At 37.8% G+C, this 18736-nt stretch overlaps 1 protein-coding gene across 2 annotated transcripts in view; it reads right to left on the bottom strand.

The window, feature by feature from the left end:
* Positions 1–1068: 1068 nt before the first annotated feature.
* Positions 1069–18736, bottom strand: part of LOC149154755 (uncharacterized) — a 43553-nt gene continuing 25885 nt past the window's right edge. The window contains exons 2-9 of one of the 2 annotated variants that reach the window (XM_089440958.1): positions 13732–13883; positions 13202–13297; positions 12014–12076; positions 11808–11876; positions 11457–11559; positions 2087–2158; positions 1857–1945; positions 1069–1771 (exon numbers count right to left, since the gene is read on the bottom strand). In XM_089440958.1, the coding sequence (XP_089297084.1) occupies positions 1613–1771; positions 1857–1945; positions 2087–2158; positions 11457–11559; positions 11808–11876; positions 12014–12076; positions 13202–13297; positions 13732–13883 (803 nt within the window). In that variant the 3' untranslated portion in view covers positions 1069–1612. Of the gene's footprint in view, positions 1772–1856; positions 1951–2086; positions 2159–11456; positions 11560–11807; positions 11877–12013; positions 12077–13201; positions 13298–13731; positions 13884–18736 lie in introns of both variants that reach the window. The other variant, XR_016262947.1, reaches the window with a different exon arrangement.

Genomic DNA, 18736 nt, shown 5'->3' with positions numbered 1-18736 from the left:
AAATACATGCAATATCTGTGTCTGAATACATAAACTATGCGATGACACCAAAAATTACTTATAGCACCAATTTTGGTCTTTTCAAGAAACATGAAACATTTCCTTTTGGCGTTTTGAATCGATGTATATCAAGCAGAATTTTAGGTCACGTAATTTTGGGGAGCATGATGCTAATCAAGGCTGTAGAATTCTCTACGCATAAATCACCATAATGGCCAGTATTTGGTTTATATGAAGTTGTGAAGGGTACAATCCATTTGCAAGTCTTTGATCATTTGTGTTTAAATACATTCCATGGGAAAATTTTCAGATCTCAGATTAAATCTAGGATCTGTTTAAGCTTTATATAAAAGCTTTATTAATAGAAAATTGAATTGCCACTGGTTGCTTCATTCTAAGATTGTTTCTCATCAAATCACTAACAAAATGTGGTTGGATGAAACAATGAAGCGAGAAGATTGATCTCGATAGATTACAATAAAGATTTGACATTGTCAGAATCCAAGTCAAGAGAAGAACCATATTCTCCCTAATATTGAAACCTAAGCCTTTCCTTGCGAGGTTGGTGCCAATGTCTAATTGTTTTGAAGATTATTATATTAAGAAATAAAGGGCATACTTGTCTTCTCAGAAAAAGGAAGCAAAGATGAATTATACTCAACCAAACATATCCACAAATCAAAATTTGGCAAGTTCGTTTTTTTTTTCCTTTTTTTCTTGGGTGGTTAGAAAAAATCCCCCTTGCCCCGAATTTTTTGGTTTGATGTAAGAATTTGGTTCCTTTTTGTCAATATATGGCTTAAAATACAGCATTTTTTTTTGTCATCATCTAAAGACTAAAATATAATACTTGACTAAAATATAATACTGTGACAATCTAGCCATATTCGCATACAAACAGCCCTTTTTCTCTTCAAAATGAAGTATGTTAAGCAAAAAGCTCCCAAGAAAAACAAAAAATGGGCCATAGACTTTAACAAAATTTATTTTTTGTAAGACAATTTTTCAAATTTCTTTATGGAATTTAAATTGAAGCATTTCTCATTCATTATGCATGAAGACAAAAGGTAACAAACTCTTCCAATTGCTATCACAATGTATAAATACAAGGTTATCTATTAAAGAGCACCCCAAAGACTGGAAAAATGTTTATCTTCTTGGGATCATTTCCTCCAAGCCAGAATGGTTTGTGGGGTGTAAACTGGCTATACTTTGTTTACTTGACTACCTCTAGACGACATCAAAATATATATGGTCCATTGGCTACCGATAGACGATTGCCGAGAGGGAGTGCACCCCTTGTATATTTACAGAGACCTAATCTACTAAGCTATTGTGACTTTCTTGCTGCAATTTCTCTATAATTACCCTCGGTACTAATTACATAAGCTTCAGTGTTTTAGAAGCACTGTGTTTCATGCCTCAACGTGACTATTATACAGTATCCATATAAATATAGTTCACATAACACCCTGGACATATCACAATAGGACTTCAATCGAAGCCATATTCCCCTCCTTCTCACTGCCCATATATATTGAAGTAAAGATGAGGGGAATGATCCTAGACAACCGATTTGCATGCATTGTCCACAAAGCATTGCACTGATTTCTCAATGTTCTACCTTTGATCCCGTATCCTCTTTTTGCGAGACTCTCTTGATTCGCTGCCTCAATTTCTGTCTATGATCATGGATCCGCCATAGACCATGTCCCAATACTACAGAAGAGTAGATTGTATGTGTGATGATAGGAGCAAGTATGTTATTAGTCTGCAATAGCAGAAGCCAGAATATATGAGAAAATGTTAGTCCATACCAATGAGAACATATTCAACGTTTGTACTGAGAAACATACCTGAATCCACTCAAAACCCAAATATAGTGCAAGAAGTGATTCCAGCAGAGGCGAGTAAATCTTCTTCATTTGCCTCCTCTCATACCAGGCTATTCTACATATCAATGCCCCCAGTGACAAATTAGCAAGTATTAACTGACTGCCCCACCATTCATTACGTTTCTCAGATATTTGCAGGGATTAGAAACTATTTTAACTATGTTCATGAAACCAACTACACAACAACAAACCTGCAAAGCATTTCTTCATATCTTCACGTGCACGATGACTACGGGGGATTGGGGCAACCACATAAGTGGGATCTGCATGCAAGAAGCAAATGTTTTCATGTATTTGCATGTACCTTAGCTTAACGTGTACCAAAGCTCAAAGCCAAACGAAAGGTATGAGCAGAACAATAATTGATGATTCGTAAGATATAATGAGAGAAAACAAATGAACTAACCTCAAATCATATCTGATCTGTTGCTTAAGTTATTGATTATTTGATTCTTACAATATTGTAAGAAAGGTTACATGAATATGTCCAGGCTTAGACATTTTAAACTTTTGAACACCCATATGATTTATGATCCCTCGTATTGCAATTTCCATCAAGCCTAGATCCATCTTAAATCCAGATCTACCAAGTGCCGAGAGGGATCAAATCTCTTTTTACTCTAAAAGAGGTTTGCATCTCAAGAGATTTGTTCCCTCTCGGCACTTGAATTTCTTTTCACTCTAAAAGAGGTTTGCATCTCAAGAGATTTGATCCCTCTCGGCACTTAGTAGATCCAGAGTTAAGATGGATCTAGGCTGGTTTAATTCCCCCTTTAAATAGGCTATATTCCACATGATACCATGGGTTCTCATAAATGTGGAGCTCAACCACCGGTAACTTGACTAAGTCAAGTTTACCTTAACTACCGAACAAAAGTTAATAAAAATAATAATAATAACGTAGAATTTTTATTTTTATTATTTTCATTTGAAGTTATTTTTATTTTTGCATAGGGTTATTTTTATTTTTATTTAGATTTTATTTTGACCGAGTCAAAATGTTTATGGGACATTACAACAGGGCTGGAGAGAACCAAAATATGTAATTTTCTTTGAATTCTTCCTTTCAACTGAAATTTCATGAGCACAGTGCTGTTATTATACAGTAAGGAAGCATCAATGTGTCCAAAATCCAAACTGCAGCAAATACCCAGGAGAGGATTCCAGAGCCCACTCTATTCAGCACATTGGTGTGCAGAGTTCTTTTCTTTTGTGTATACAAGGCATCTCCATTGATCATCTTTACCATTCAGATTGTTTTCCTTAATGCACTGAATCTCAACCTCTTACCAAAGGGTGAAATTAATGCTGCCATCAAAGAAGAAATTCTATGTTCACATTGCATCGATCACACCTCCAAGGGAGTTCCCATACAAACCTGATTTGTATTGGACATACTCTGCATGTAGATAGTAATATTATTGTTCTCCCTGTATACTTGCACCTTTGCATCTCACATGGGTTGAGATTCCACAAAGACAACATTTAGGTGCACCCATATCAGCTTAGAATTGAGGGAGAACACCGCATTGCTAGATAAGACAGGAGCTGAAGACTTCTCCATTTAAGTCATATCAGAAGATATCCTGTCTATCATAGAATTGGGGGTAGCTACCACTTCCTTTTCACCATTTAAAGATACTGAGGTTCTCTATCCTCCCTCGTCAATTATCTTGATTAGCTACCTGTAGCAGTCGTTATACAAAAGCTCTCCCATCATAGGAGGAAAATAATGCATGATAATTTTACAGCCACCCCTGGGCACAGAGAGGACAATCACATCATTCTAGAGACCCATGGCATCTGACTCGGTGGAAATGTACCCCATACAGCCTCGTGTTGCTTACTGGATTGTCAAGAATACAGGAAGTCTACCCATCATTAAATTCAGCCAACACATGCAACCCAAAGGCAGAGCATGATAAGCCCGAGGGATTGACAGGCACCTAAAACTTTGACCTTAAATGGTCAGGAGAGTGTGAGATATTGAGACACAGAAGTGGAGACAGACGTGAATCTTTCTAGATGCAAGGCAACACTATCATCTCCGCACATGGAAGGCCGCTATCACTCAGAATCCACTTGAGAGAGAAAATCCCTGATTTATTCCCAGACCAGCTGATCCTTGACCAGGGTTTGGCTGAATTCAATGCCATATATGACGGCTAACTTTTCTCTAGCCACATCATTTCATTCCAATTTGTCCTCCTGATATAGAGCGACCGGCTAAGTCACATGACACAAAGATATGTGGACACAGGGATTTGAGTATCTAATACAAATACATTGACCCCCTTAAACAGGATACATAAATAAGACGTGAACATTCTCTTAGTAAATGCATAAGTACTCCCTCATCGAATATACCTTACACGTAGCCCACGGGGCTTTGGATTGATGGTGAATGGGTGTACTATTAAGGCACTCCTTGCGATAGGTCACTAGTTCAAATCCCCCATGGGTGCTTACCTACCAAAAAAAAAGAATATACCTTACACGCTGACTTGTTTCATCGATTGCGTAGCTGTGAATGTAACCCTTCTTCAAATGCAATTTCAAGAGATCTTGACATCATCCAAGTTGAATTTGGTACCCATCCACTTCATCTTGATAGAATCTTTAGATTTATTTCTTACCTTCATCGGCTATGAACCCTTGGTGACTCTACCTAGGGTTAGAAGAGATATTCATATTTTACCAATCATTCTTCTGAGGAGTTCACCTCCTTGGCCTTTTCTAGATGAAGGCAATGTTGATACTTTGAGGCAACTTTATTTTTTTAGTGTGTCGACTTCTCTATTGTTTGGCTCTCTACTTACATGTTTGACTCCCTCCTTATATTACTCCTTAGATGTACCCCCAACCTTCTTCCTTCCAAAGAGAGATTATCTCAATCCAATAGGATACCTATCAACCATTTATTCCAATCATTTGGATTGCCCTCCATCCCCTGCAGACTCTCAATTGTAGGCTGGCCTTTTACATTGAGTAATTCTTGGGTATTGCCGAATGTCTCATTGCTTGTCCAAGTAGCACTTGTCTCATGGTATTAGGATTCCCCTTGGTCAGCTGAGAGTGTGCTTACACCAATTACAAGTCGAGACGGATCACGAAATTTTACAAAAGGGAAAGATTTGTTGGCTTTGCTCCCTCCTGAAGGTGGAGATGCAGGAGCACTTCATTTTTGGGTATCCCATTTATTATAAGATCCAGGACAGATTTTACTACTAATACAGAAACACCAGTAAGTCCCTTGCTACCTTCTTTCGTTACCAATTCCAAAAATGCATGGCCCTATACATTTAGAAGGAAGACACTTGTAGAAAACAAGCCTCATAGGTAGTTGAGGGGCCTACTCGGTCGATTACCTCCTTCTAGCCCCTCTCAGACATCAGAGGTATTAAGTTCCTTACTGATATTGGCATAGCTAGAACAAACAATAATAGATAAAAGAAACAATGCTCCCAAGCACGAAAAATCATGACAATGCTCCCAAGCACAAAAAATCATGAGACCACTCCTTACTATTCCCCAAAACCTGCATAAAGGGATTGCTACCCTTCCCCGTTCTCAGCGCATATCTCACACACAAATGCGCATCACTAGGCTTCTCCCCTCCTTGAGGGAATCATCAACCTTAAATGTTAGTAAAGCTACAGCAAGGGGTTCCCAACTTCTCCCCCTAGTATAGCAAAACCAAGTCCCAAGCCAGTCTCTAGAGGATATTATCAAGCTCAGCATGTTGGCAATATGTTACAAGTATTGTCCTTGATGGCAACTCACTCAGAGGTTTGATACAGGTACAGCAGGTCAAGAGAGAGATATACGCAGGTTCATCGTGACCAAGCCGCGTATACACACGGGTTAGACGTTCCAAAGACACGTATGCGTATACACGCACTTTCACGCAAGGAAAGGCGCGTACATATTAGAAAATTAAGTGTTGGTCCGTGGTATTTGGTCCATGGTATTTTGGTATTGGTCCGTGGTATTTGTGTTGATCCCTGGTATTGTTTCTACATGGTTTTGGACCATGGTATTGAGAGAATCCTAAACCTATATAAGGAGAAGATCATTAGGCAAAGTGGATGAGCAAGGAATGCATGTCTGACGAAGTGTGAAGATCTAGTATGCTGGTTATGGGTTTGTGATGCTTGGCTTAGGTTGGAAATGACAACGAAGGTATAAGTAATTATCTTTAGATCTGTACGCGGGTTGTCTCTGGTGAAAGCGCGTATACACACGGTTTTGATATAGTCAAGTAGCGTATGCATTATGAGATTTGGTGTTTCAGGTTGCTGTTGGTTCTAGTGGTTGTTGCAGAGTTCTGGGCTCTGGTCTGCATTCTGGTAACTGTGTTTTTTATGACAAGGTTTCAGTGATTCAGTATTGGGTGATTTAGAGATTTATGATGCAAGTATAAGTTGATGATTGTATTGCAGCAGTGATTGTTTTGTACTTATGGATCCAGTCTGAAAATTGATGAAACGTGGTCCCTGGAAGAAAAGAAGGTTGTAGCCTTCTGTAGGTCAGCACCTACGTACTAGTATATCAGCTAGTACAAGAGCTAAGGGGGTTGTATCTCCCTTCCAAAAGAAGCTGGAGAACGAGAGAGGGTTGTAGCCCTCTGCAGGTTGCAGCCTGCGTGCTGGTAAAGGACTGCACCAGTACATTGTAAAAGAAGTTTCTTATTAAAGGAAGATAGAAACAAATTGCAGCAGGTGGTTTTCACCCACATTGGGTTTCCACCTTATATCATGGTGTTCATGTGTGCTCTTTATGTGTGATGATCTATTCTGTTTACTGTTCATATGGTTAATAATGTTCTGATGCATTCACTGAAGATGAACTAACTAAATCATAAAGTTTACTGGATGTACGCTAGTTGCTTTTAACACAGTCGCGTATATACGCGGATATATTTAACTGAAGTAGCGTATATGAATCAGAATATGAAAATGGAAAAGTGTTTGATTTGCTAATACTGATTCACCCCCCCCCCCCTCTCAGTATTATATCCAACAATTGGTATCAGAGCAGGTCCTTTAGAAGAAGCTTGATCGCTTGAAGGAAAGATCCATCAGAATGGCTAATCTAGAAAGAGAGGCACCCATCAGGCCACCAATCTTTGACGGGAACAACTTTACCCATTGGAAGATAAGAACCACGGCATATCTACAATCGCTTGGAGCAGAAGTTTGGGGAATCGTGGAAGGAGGATACAAATACCCATCAGCAACTCCTACAGATACAGCAGAGAGAAAGCAATATGAGCTCAATGCCAAAGTTGTTACTGTCTTATTGGGAAGTTTGTCACAATCAGAATTTATGAAGGTCATGCATTTCAAATCAGCTAAGGAAATATGGGACAAAATCATTCTAAGCTACGAAGGAGATGAACAGGTAAAAAGAGCAAAGCTTCAAACTCTCAGAATCCGGTATGAAAATCTTAAGATGCATAGTAATGAAAGCATAGCTAATTACTTCCTGCGTATAGATGAGATTGTAAATTGTATGAGGAATTTGGGTGAAGAATTTAAGGAAGTGGTCTTAGTTGAAAAGGTTTTGAGATCCCTGTCTGCTAAATTTGATTCCAAAGTGTCTGCCATAGAAGAAAAGGAGAATCTGCAGAAAATCACCATGTCACAGCTTCACAGAATCTTAACTGCTTTTGAGATGAGAAAAGAGGGACCATCAGAAGCTGCATTCGAAGCATCAAGATACATGTCAGAAGAAGAAGATGAGGTAAATTTTGTCAAGAATCTTGAACGGGGAACTGGACGGTTCAAAGGTAAGCTACCTTTCAAATGCTTTTCATGTGGTAGAGTTGGTCACTACGCTGCTAGATGCCCTCATAACAAAGGAAAGATGTCTGAAGAAGGTAATAGAAGCTATTATACCCATGTTAAAAGTAATGACTCATTCAATGGTAGTGAAGACATTAGAAGTCTCATGGCATATGAAAAGAAGGATGCAGAAACTGAAGAAGTTACCAAATTAAACGAACAATTGGAGTCAGTAACCAGAGTAAGGGAGAAATTGCAGGATATAGTAAAAGATCAGAGCACAACAATTCAGAGACTTGAATCAAAGATCCTCTCTCTAAAAGAAGATCTTGAAAAATCAAAGAAGCAGAATAGAGAAGCTATTGAAGAACAAGAACATGAAGTGATCAAATTAAAGCAGCAAGTGGAAGAAGGAAGAAAAGTTGAAGAAGACTTAAGGAAACAGTATCTGGAAAAGGAAGAACAACATCAGGTTGAGGTAAATATCTTAAAAGGTAAATTAGAAGAAAAGGATAAATTGTTACGATTTCAAGATAGTACTAAGATTTTGGATGACATTCTTGGTAGTCAAAGATCCCCTACTATCAAAACTGGTCTTGGCTTTTATGAATCTGTTGAAGGTGAATCTAGCTCACAAGGTGAGGCAAGGAACTCTAATGAGAAATCTGAAATGCTCAACATGGAACAGCCAAGGAAAGAAATTCCTCAAAGAAAATCCTTTGCTCCTAACTATGGAAGTGATAGACGATTATTTCCTCCACTGAATAATGTTGAATGTTATGTATGTCATAATCTTGGACATGTTGCAGCCAGATGTAGAAGTAGAATGGTTCAAGACCATCACAAAAGATCATCACACTCTAGGTATTTCAAAGGATATTGTTTTGCCTGCAATGCGTTTGGACACAAAGCAATTGATTGCAATAGAAGGAACATGAAACATGTAAGATGTTATACATGCAACAAGCTTGGACATAAAGCAAGGGAATGCAGGAGCAAATTTCAAAATTCAAAACAAGAGGACCATACATCATCACAGTTCCAGGAATTGAAGAAGACAGAATTAGAGACAGAAAGGTGTGACATAACTCAGTTAGCTGACATAACAGACACAGGGGAAACTGAAAGTGAAGAACTTCAGTATTCCATCTTGCATACGCTGATATAATGAAGATAAGTCGCGTATATACGCGAGTTAGAGGCTGCAGAGTCGCGTATATGGAGTTCAGAAGAAAAAGGCAGCAGAACAAGCTCAGGAAATGGTTCGGTCATGATATGTAATGGTTGGCACAGGCTCAGGGGGAGCATATACCTCAAATAATGCATTGTTGGCATTATGGTTAGAAGTCGATGAAGTTTATGAAGCTAAATGATACATCTTGCTGTTTGATCAAAGGAATGGTATTGCAGGTTTGGATGTTGATGCTTATGGTGCAGATCATATATGATGTATGATAGTGGCTAATGACTATCATGGTCTTGAATGGATTGCTGGTTTTGAACTTGCATCTGCTCAGGGGGAGCATGGATGGATTGATACAACTTGGCATATACAAAAGGGGAGCCCAATCAGAGATTTCAACAGGTACTCAGGGGGAGTATGGACAGCAGAGGGAGAGAACTTCTTGGTCTGCCCTTTGCCCTTGATGTCAAAGGGGGAGAGTGACTTGGTGTGGTGGTTGCCATCAAGTCCAAAGGGGGAGATTGTTGGCATTATGTTACAAGTGTTGTCCTTGATGGCAACTCACTCAGAGGTTTGATACAGGTGATGGCAACTTAATCAGAGGATAGATCTTAGTACAATAGGTCAAGAGAGAGATATACGCAGGTTCATCGTGACCAAGCCGCGTATACATGCGGGTTAGACGTTCCAAAGACGCGTATGCGTATACACGCACTTTCACGCAAGGAAAGGCGCGTACATATTAGAAAATTAAGTGTTGGTCTGTGGTATTTGGTCCATGGTATTTTGGTATTGGTCTGTGGTATTTGTGTTGATCCCTGGTATTGTTTCTACATGGTTTTGGACCATGGTATTGAGAGAAGCCTAAACCTATATAAGGAGAAGATCATTAGGCAAAGTGGATGAGCAAGGAATGCATGTCTGACGAAGTGTGAAAATCTAGTATGCTAGTTATGGGTTTGTGATGCTTGGCTCAGATTGGAAATGACAGCGAAGGTATAAGTAATTATCTTTAGATCTGTACGCGGGTTGTCTCTGGTGAAAGCGCGTATACACGCAGTTTTGATATAGTCAAGTAGCGTATGCATTATGAGATTTGGTGTTTCAGGTTGTTGTTGGTTCTAGTGGTTGTTGCAGAGTTCTGGGCTCTAGTCTGCGTTCTGGTAACTGTGTTTTTGATGATAGGGTTTCATTGATTCAGTATTGGTTGATTTAGAGATTTATGATGCAAGTATAAGTTGATGATTGTATTGCAGCAGTGATTGTTTTGTACTTATGGATCCAGTCTGAAAATTGATGAAACGTGGTCCCTGGAAGAGAAGAAGGTTGTAGCCTTCTGTAGGTCAGCACCTACATACTAGTATATCAGCTAGTACAAGAGCTAAGGGGGTTGTAGCTCCCTTCCAGAAGAAGTTGGAGAACGAGAGAGGGTTGTAGCCCTCTGCAGGTTGCAGCCTGCGTGCTGGTAAAGGACTACACTAGTACATTGTAAAAGAAGTTTCTTATTAAAGGAAGATAGAAACAAATTGCAACAGGTGGTTTTCACCCACATTGGGTTTCCACCTTATATCATGGTGTTCATGTGTGCTCTTCATGTGTGATGATCTGTTCTGTTTACTGTTCATATGGTTAATAATGTTTTGATGCATTCACTGAAGATGAACTAACTAAATCATAAAGTTTACTAGATGTACGCTAGTTGCTTTTAACACAGTCGCGTATATACGCGGATATACTTAACTGAAGTAGCGTATATGAATCAGAATATGAAAATGGAAAAGTGTTTGATTTAATAATACTGATTCACCCCCCACCCCTCTCAGTATTATATTCAACACAGCATTGGCATTTGTGGTGGTTGATGATCATGGCTCTTCTGATTCTGCTGCTCGCCAGAGTACTGATCTTCCTTGGCATTCATAGTCTTTTCTACTTTCAGGAGCATATTTTATGGCACAGCATTGCTGCTGGGGTACTTATTTTCTTTTAATATATACTATCTATCTAATTTTATGGTCATGGCCTAGCCAGACATCAAATCTGATGTAGGAGACCCTTTGTTTGTGGGACAAGTGACCCTCTTTGCACAATGATTTGACTGCTTAGTCAATGGAGATGTACATACCCTACTCTCCTCCAGATTTAAACCTATGAATTCAAGTTTACCTTTTTGGGTTCCTTCTATCTTGTTGTCTATTCTTTCTTTCTTTCACCTACGTTTTAGACCAATTTGAAGATGCTCTAGGCACTCCCAGTCAAAAATTGTTCTTGTGTGCCCCACTGATCTATTTTGGTCATTTGTGACACTAATAATAGTCATTTACCATAATATAATTTCTGGGTTTAGGAAAAAGGGATCTTGCTGTTTTCAAACATTATTCTTCACGATCCCATTGACCTTTTTTGGTCATTTGTGGAAATTAATACAATTTCTAAGTTCACAAGGAATGGACCCCAACAAAGATGAAATTCTTCTTTGCCTGGACACTGTTTGCACTCCTTTTTGCTATATAAAATAAAATTATGTTGCAAACAGAGGGTATTGAAGATTAATTGAACTAAACCTACAAAATGTGTAGAGTACACCTGTACCTTGTGGAGAGGAAATCACATAATACATAGATCCAGTAAGAGCAGCAGTAATCACGGCTGCAAATGCTTGGGCAAATGGGGCAAAAAATGGGAGAATTCCAGTCTGCACAGACGCGTAAAGCATCAGCAAATGCTTGTAACGTTATAATTAAATATAATTTCAATATTTGAATAGCATATCAGCATGCTATATCAGCCAAATATAAACCGAATATCAGCATGCTCTTACTTGCATCTCATTGAAAAGAGGTATGAGCCCATATAGAAACAATATGAGGGAAGCAATAAAATAAAATAATGCCAAATGAAATAAAAAAATGTGGGATTGAAGGGTTTGAATGTGAATCTTACTAATGATACAACACCATATGCATCCTTGCTCTGACATGCATCACTCAGAAACACATGAGCAAGCCCACCCTGAAAATAATTGCACTAGTAACATTTAATACTGATAAGAAAATACCATCAATATTTATGAATTAAAAGTCCATGATATCAAATTCAAACTAACTATACTACAAAGGACAGAGTAGGGATCAAGTGGATAGTCTAACCTGCACGGCAACACGGTAGAATAACTCTTCCCCTACTGAGTTTGCAATTACAATGAGCATAAACTGCCACACCAAGAATGTGTAGATTAGGCTTGTTGTATTTCAGAAAAGAAAGCACGATGGACAAGTCAAGAGCAATTTCCAAGTATTGCACCATAGCATTTATTGACCATCAAAGCAAATCAATCATAGTTAGTATGATTCCATTCTTTCTATTTTGGTAACGTTACTGTCTCCTATGTATTTCTAGTTTGATACAATCCCATACGGAATGGGCACAAAGGATGATGGGTGCAACAAACTGTAATATGACTAAGCCTGCCCAATAAACACACTTACAGATTGCAGCTCAATCAGGATAAAAATAAACTTGAAGGATGCAAACAACTCCTTGGAGGTTTATGGCTGACTGGATTTCAACTTTTTGAAGCACACGTGGAAAGAGAATGCACCAAGATTTTTAAGAAGATAGTGGAAATGATTTTATTAATAGCATTTACTCTGTATCTCCTGCTAAGCAATTCGGTGTATTTAAGAAAAACAGTCATGGTCATAATAGCTTTCAACATCTGCACTAAAAAAAATGAGACTTCATTGCTAAACTCTTCAGCTGGCCCCTAGCAACCTTCTGCTGGAGTACAAATTAACATTTCAAAAATCCACACAACATCGAATGCACTCTTGGAACATAAGGCTCCAGTTTCATGTAAAATGCCCTGCCATTCTAGCACTCCTATGCTTTTGAAAACTAGACCATTTGCAAAATGAATGATCAAAAGCTGTTAGCATGAACAAGTATATCAAGGGCAGTAGGGCCTTACAACAGCCAGACTAGAGATTTTATTTATAATCAACACAATTCTTAGACACAAACTTTAAAGTAGACTGCTTTAAAAACTCTTATCTGAAAATAGTTGGAACAAATGCACAATTACTTTATTCAAAATCAAGTATAAACATCTTAGAACTCAAAATGGAAAGGTGGACTGGCCAAGAAAAGCGATAATGAATTTATCATTCTAGAAAACTTACAGGTCCAAAAAGATAAGTCAGAAATCAATGCAGATAACACAGGCTACTTTAACAAGAATAGACAACTAAGTATTTTTCAATGATCAGTGAATAGTTGCATACAGTTTACCTGCCTCATTTATTTTTCAATGATTATTATAGTCTAGGGAAATTTACCTCGAATGGAGACATCCCCAAAAAGAAGTTCATTAGTTCTTCATCTTCGACATCTCTAATAGCCCTGGCATAAGGGGAAAACTTCACAACTTCATCCTGTCAGCAAAATAATCCTCCAAGATCAGCTTCCTTGGTTTGATAGTGGACCATTATAATACATGAATTTAAAAAAAAAAATGAAAAAAAAAATTAGCATATGTAGAAAAGAAAAGAAAAAATTCTCGCTACAGACATTAACTATAATATATATCTCATCCAAATAGTCTGCTTTTATTGTTTTCTTCCTCCTTTCTTTGTGCCTATCCTCTTCTTATCTTTATGTTTAGGAGAACACTCTTTAACATCATTTCTTCCTCAAAACATGTGCTTCTATGATAGTTGTCAATATACAAGATGGATGAAAGGACGAAAGAAGCAGCAGGAGCCAACTATTTAAGCCAATAGTAGGAGTGAACATCAGGGACACTGCAGGAATAAATTAGAAGTGAAACATTAACAATGCTAAACAAGAAATTGTCAATACCACGTACATCCAAAATGAAAAGAAGAGCCATCATTGGTGGAATTGCAAAACCAATTCCATTCAGGACAGATTCCACAGAAAGATTGAATCCACCGAAGCTGTCAACTCCTGTAAAATAGCATATGGTCTTTCCCACAAGTACCATGACACCATACATACCTGCACAATCACCCAAAATACAATAGATTCAGTCATCTGATTTAGTGAATTAAAGAATTCTAAAGTCTCTCTCTCTCAGAAGGGAAGAATGACATATATCAGTCAGAACAATACTAAGAAAAATAAGAAGGGCAGTGCCGGAAAACACAGTCCTTGCCATTTGAATGCTTAGACATGATGCACTAGACAGCTATTACTAAGTTGTTTAGGAGTCAGATCCCATCCAATGCTCTGTAACAATAATACTGCATATATAGGGGATGCACCCCCATTGTTTGGAGACAAGGAAGCAGCTCAGAAAGATCCCTGGGTTGGTCCCTGCTTGGAAACATCTTCAAGCTGTCCCTTATAGAAACAAGGCATCCTAGGAACGTTGACACAAGGGGATGCCAGGACATAGCTTGACCCACAAGGGATGTCCTAGCATCCCCTACACTTACACTGCACCCCTGCCAATAATTAAAAAACTCAAATTTTATTTTTCTTTCTCCTTTTCTTTCTAAAGCTGTGCCTCCCACCAGCCTATTATGCATTGACTTTCAAAATCTCAACTAGTTGTCCCTCAAAGACAATTATCCCTTACCCAACATGGAGACTCTGCTATAGAGAATAACAGGATTAGGCATGTTATCAATGTTTGATGGCTTTTCTGGATATAATTTAAGTCTTGGTTAAAGAAGAAGATTGAGAAAAAATGGGATTTATGACGCCCTGGAAACCTAGAAATATCTTAGAGTGTTTTTTGGATTAACGAATGCTGTCTATAACTTTTAGAGAGACAAGCATTTCACATTTATAGACTTGATTGAGAAGATCATAGAGATATATCGTGATGATTTGACTGTGTTTTTCAAGGAAACAGGTGACAATGTGCAACATTTGAGGAAGGTGTTTGAAGCATGTAAGAGACATGGTATATCATTAAACTCGTAGAAGCCTGTCTTTGGGGATGATGAAGGAAAGCTGCTCAGACATGATATATCTAAAGGAGTCAAGATAGATCCCTCCCATATGGAAGATATCCAACAAGTTCCCTTGCCCAAAAATAAGAAACGAGTACAATTTTTCTCTGACAAGATCAATTTCATTAAGAGATTCATCCCTAACTTTATTGAGATCACTAAACCAATCTCCAATATATTGAAGAAAGACCAAGGATTCAAGTGGACCAGTGAGAGCGTTAACATGTTTAAACATGCCATAGCTTTAGCACTAGTCCTTGTATGCCCAAATTACTCCATGTGAATTCAAGTCTTTTCTTTCACTTCAGAATAAACAAGAGCCGATGTCTTGTTGCAAAAGAATGAAGCGAATCTAGAACAGCCGATTGCATTCATGCGCAAGTCACTTAGGGTCTTGGAATTGAAACATACTATTGTGGAAAAACAAGCTTATGACCTTGTGCATTTATTGAAGTGCTTTATGATTTACATCGGATACTCCAAATTTATTGCATATGTCTCGCATGCTGCTATAAAGGATTTACTCGCCCAACATGATTGTTTGGGTATTCTAGGGAAATGGGTATCTAGGATCCAAGAGTATTAAATGGAAATAAGACCCACTAAGTTAGTGAAGCAAGGTGGTCTTGCTAGGATGTTAGTTGAGGGGAATGAGAAAGCATTGGATATCGAAGAAATAGAAACCCCTGACATGGTAGCTACAATTTTAGGTTTAGAAAGACATGAGTGGTACTCGGACATAATTTATTACCTAAAGAACTTAACTTGTCCAAACCACCTTGTAGGTCATAAGAGAAGGGCTCTGAGATTGACAGCATCAAAATATTCTATGATTCAAGGTGGCCTTCATTGGAAGAATCTTGATGTGTTAAAACTGGCAACTAGGGCCAAATTCCATCTTATGACAGCTCATATGATGGAGATGATTATTGCATTGGATTCCTCTTTTGGAGAGGTACAATTTTGATATAAAGATCATCTCATTCTGACAAGTAGAAATGGAATTATGAATTTATTTCTCTTATGGACAAATTGTCAAGGTCGGCTCCAGTCAAATGTAGGCTCATGAAGCCCAATAGATGTGTCTCTTCACCCTCAACAAAGTGTATAAATAAGAGAGACCTTTTCCTCATTTGGACATCATCTCATCACATCATCTTCTCTCTCTTGATTGGGTCATACAGCATTGGAGGCATCTCTTCTTCTTCGCACGTGTGGCAGCTCCCTCTCTCTCTACTTCGCACATGTGGCAGGAGGCCGAGTTTTTCCTCAGTGAAACAAGTCGCAAATTTCAGGGCATTGACCAACATTGAGTTTGGGTGATTTGACCAGTGTTGAGTTTGGGTGATTTGACCAGTGTTGACCTCGATTTTGTGCCAAAAGTTCGATTTTAAGAGGCCGCATTTATTGGCACAAAAATTGAGGTGTTTGGGGACAGTTTGACCAGCGTTGACTTCAGGTTGACTTCTGTTTTGACCGCAGAAAATTACAGCAGACTTTCTTTCTCCTTTGACTGGGTTTAACCGAAGAATTTGAGCTGATTTGAAGACCGAATTGGACTGCTGTTTGGAGGATGTTTTGGGGCAGTTTTGACCACCACTAGCTTTCTGGTTAGGGTTGATTTCATTGATGCTTTGGCAGATCTGTTTTGGGCTTGTATTTGTACTCTCTCTCTGTGCTGAACTATTGAAGAATAATAAAAAGATTTGATCAAAGGGTTTCCCCACATTGGGGTTTGTCCTTGGCATCCGCCACATCTTGTGTCCTCTTGTCTTGGCTTGTCTTATGCATATGATTTTATGTTCTATCTGCATTCACTGTCAATGTTTATAAGTTAATGTGATTGCTACTGGATATAATTGGAATCTTCCATTGGGCTGCTAAAGGAACATTGAAGTAAATTGTCTTATGCATAGAACATACCATTGTTATCTAAAAATTAACATGATGGCCTTATTCTGAAATGTGTAGACAATATAGAGGCCAAGAAACTAATGGAAGAATTACATATAGGATTTTATAGTGAACATCAAGCGGCACAAACCACAACTCATAAAACATTAAGGGTAGACAACTTGAACCACAACTCATAAAATCTTGAAGGTGGGATATTATTGGCCAACTATATTTGCAGATGTCCATAAGTTTGTTAAATATTGCCAATGATGACAATTGTTTGCAAGAAAGCAACACCTTGTAGCCTTACCTTTACAACTTGACATAGTGGAGGTACTGTTGGTATCAAATTATGACTGTCCATTCCACTTAGAAGCCTCTTTTGATTATCATTTTTGACCATTTAACCTTCATATTCCAGCTATAATCCTTAGAAACTAAATAATATGATGTCATTATCATTATTTTTAGCTTGAAATTAATTTTTGAAATTATTATGTTAAAAATGACATTTTTCAGAAAATTACAAGAAGTTGTGACTTCCTGTAAATGCTCCATTGTTTGACATGTTGCACAGCAAGTGAGCGAATTTGAAGATTGTGGGCATGAAGTAAAATGTACACGGATGGTGTATCACCTATCCACTTTCGGTTTTGAAAGAAACAAGTGTCCGGTCAATGCTGGTCAAACCCAGCCACTTCAGCAAAATTTCCAGATTTTGTGAAGAGAATAATTTCTATTTTGAGAATTTTTGCATAAAGGAAGGAACTGATTCAATTTCGACCTTCTTGGATGTAATTAATAGAATTCTGTTAGGATAATATGGAGAAGGAATAGCTTCTTTTGTTATAGGATTCATGATAAATAACCTATGGAAGATGACTATTTTAGAGCTAGATTGTGAACATATGAAAGTACAGTTTGTGCATTTTTAATCTCCAGATTTAATACAGACTTCATTATCAAGTTTATGCTTCTAGATCCAATAGTCATACTCTCCTGAATCGTTTTTCAGTGTGCTTGTGAAGTGTTGAAGGGCCCTCATCACTACGCTGGTACACTCTGTTTTCAAGTTTCCTTACTAGTTGCATATTCGAATTTGAAAGTTCAAAGTTATTTTATGTGTTGTAGTAAAGGTCATGTTATTAAAGTTATCAATTGAAAAGGACTTGCATTTGTTGTGAAAAAAACCTTGTAAAACGATTCAACCAATTCCGATCTTGAAAATTGATATATATACTTGTTGTCATACAATTTCCATATTTGCTTATTGGCTTTGACTATGAAGATAGCTCTAGTTTGATTTCCAAGTGATTCAGATTGTAATTGTTAAATTCAATTTTCAGTTTGATAAGTGATTCTTATAAAAAGATTCAATTGTTATTGGTTTGCAACATTACTCATCTTATTCACTGTTTGATTTAGTTAGTTATTGAAATTACTTTGGATTGTTATGATTGGGAAAAGTTCTATTGAGCAATATTCTTGTAAGGGAATGATAGGATTTTAACCAGTCATTAATACTCTATTTTTGTTATTTAGGCAATTAGAATTTCATAAGATTTGTTTTATCTAGATTAATGCTTGAGTGATTGAGCACCTCTAAGTGTACTTTCCCGGGTTGATAAAAGAATTAAGAACTTAACTTACCTTAGTAAGTAAAGACCAAACATTTTGGCGTCGTTGCCGGGGAGGTGCAACTAGAAAGATTTAAACAAACAAAAAAAAAAACTTAAAATCAACAAAACAACAAAAACATAGATTTAAATTTAAATTTCAGTCATGTTTATTTATGTCTAGGTTTAGGGATGAGAAAGGAAGATTCACAAAAACCCCCCAACCAACAACTAATCCACCATTAGGAGCAGAACCATTAGAAAAGATTGAGTACACAACACCAACTAGAAAAGTTACTGTGGAAAAACTTGAGGAAAAACAGAGATCAGGCCAAAGACTTACTCTCATTGAAAGACAAATCCTACTAGCTCATCAGGC

Source organism: Pinus tabuliformis, chromosome 9 (genome assembly GCF_031772625.1).
Source record: "Pinus tabuliformis cultivar Carrire ecotype Pingquan chromosome 9, CPIR1, whole genome shotgun sequence".
NCBI lineage: Eukaryota > Viridiplantae > Streptophyta > Pinopsida > Pinales > Pinaceae > Pinus > Pinus tabuliformis.
The sequence above is the reverse complement of the archived record's forward strand: the minus strand, read 5'-3'. Positions and strand labels throughout refer to the sequence as shown.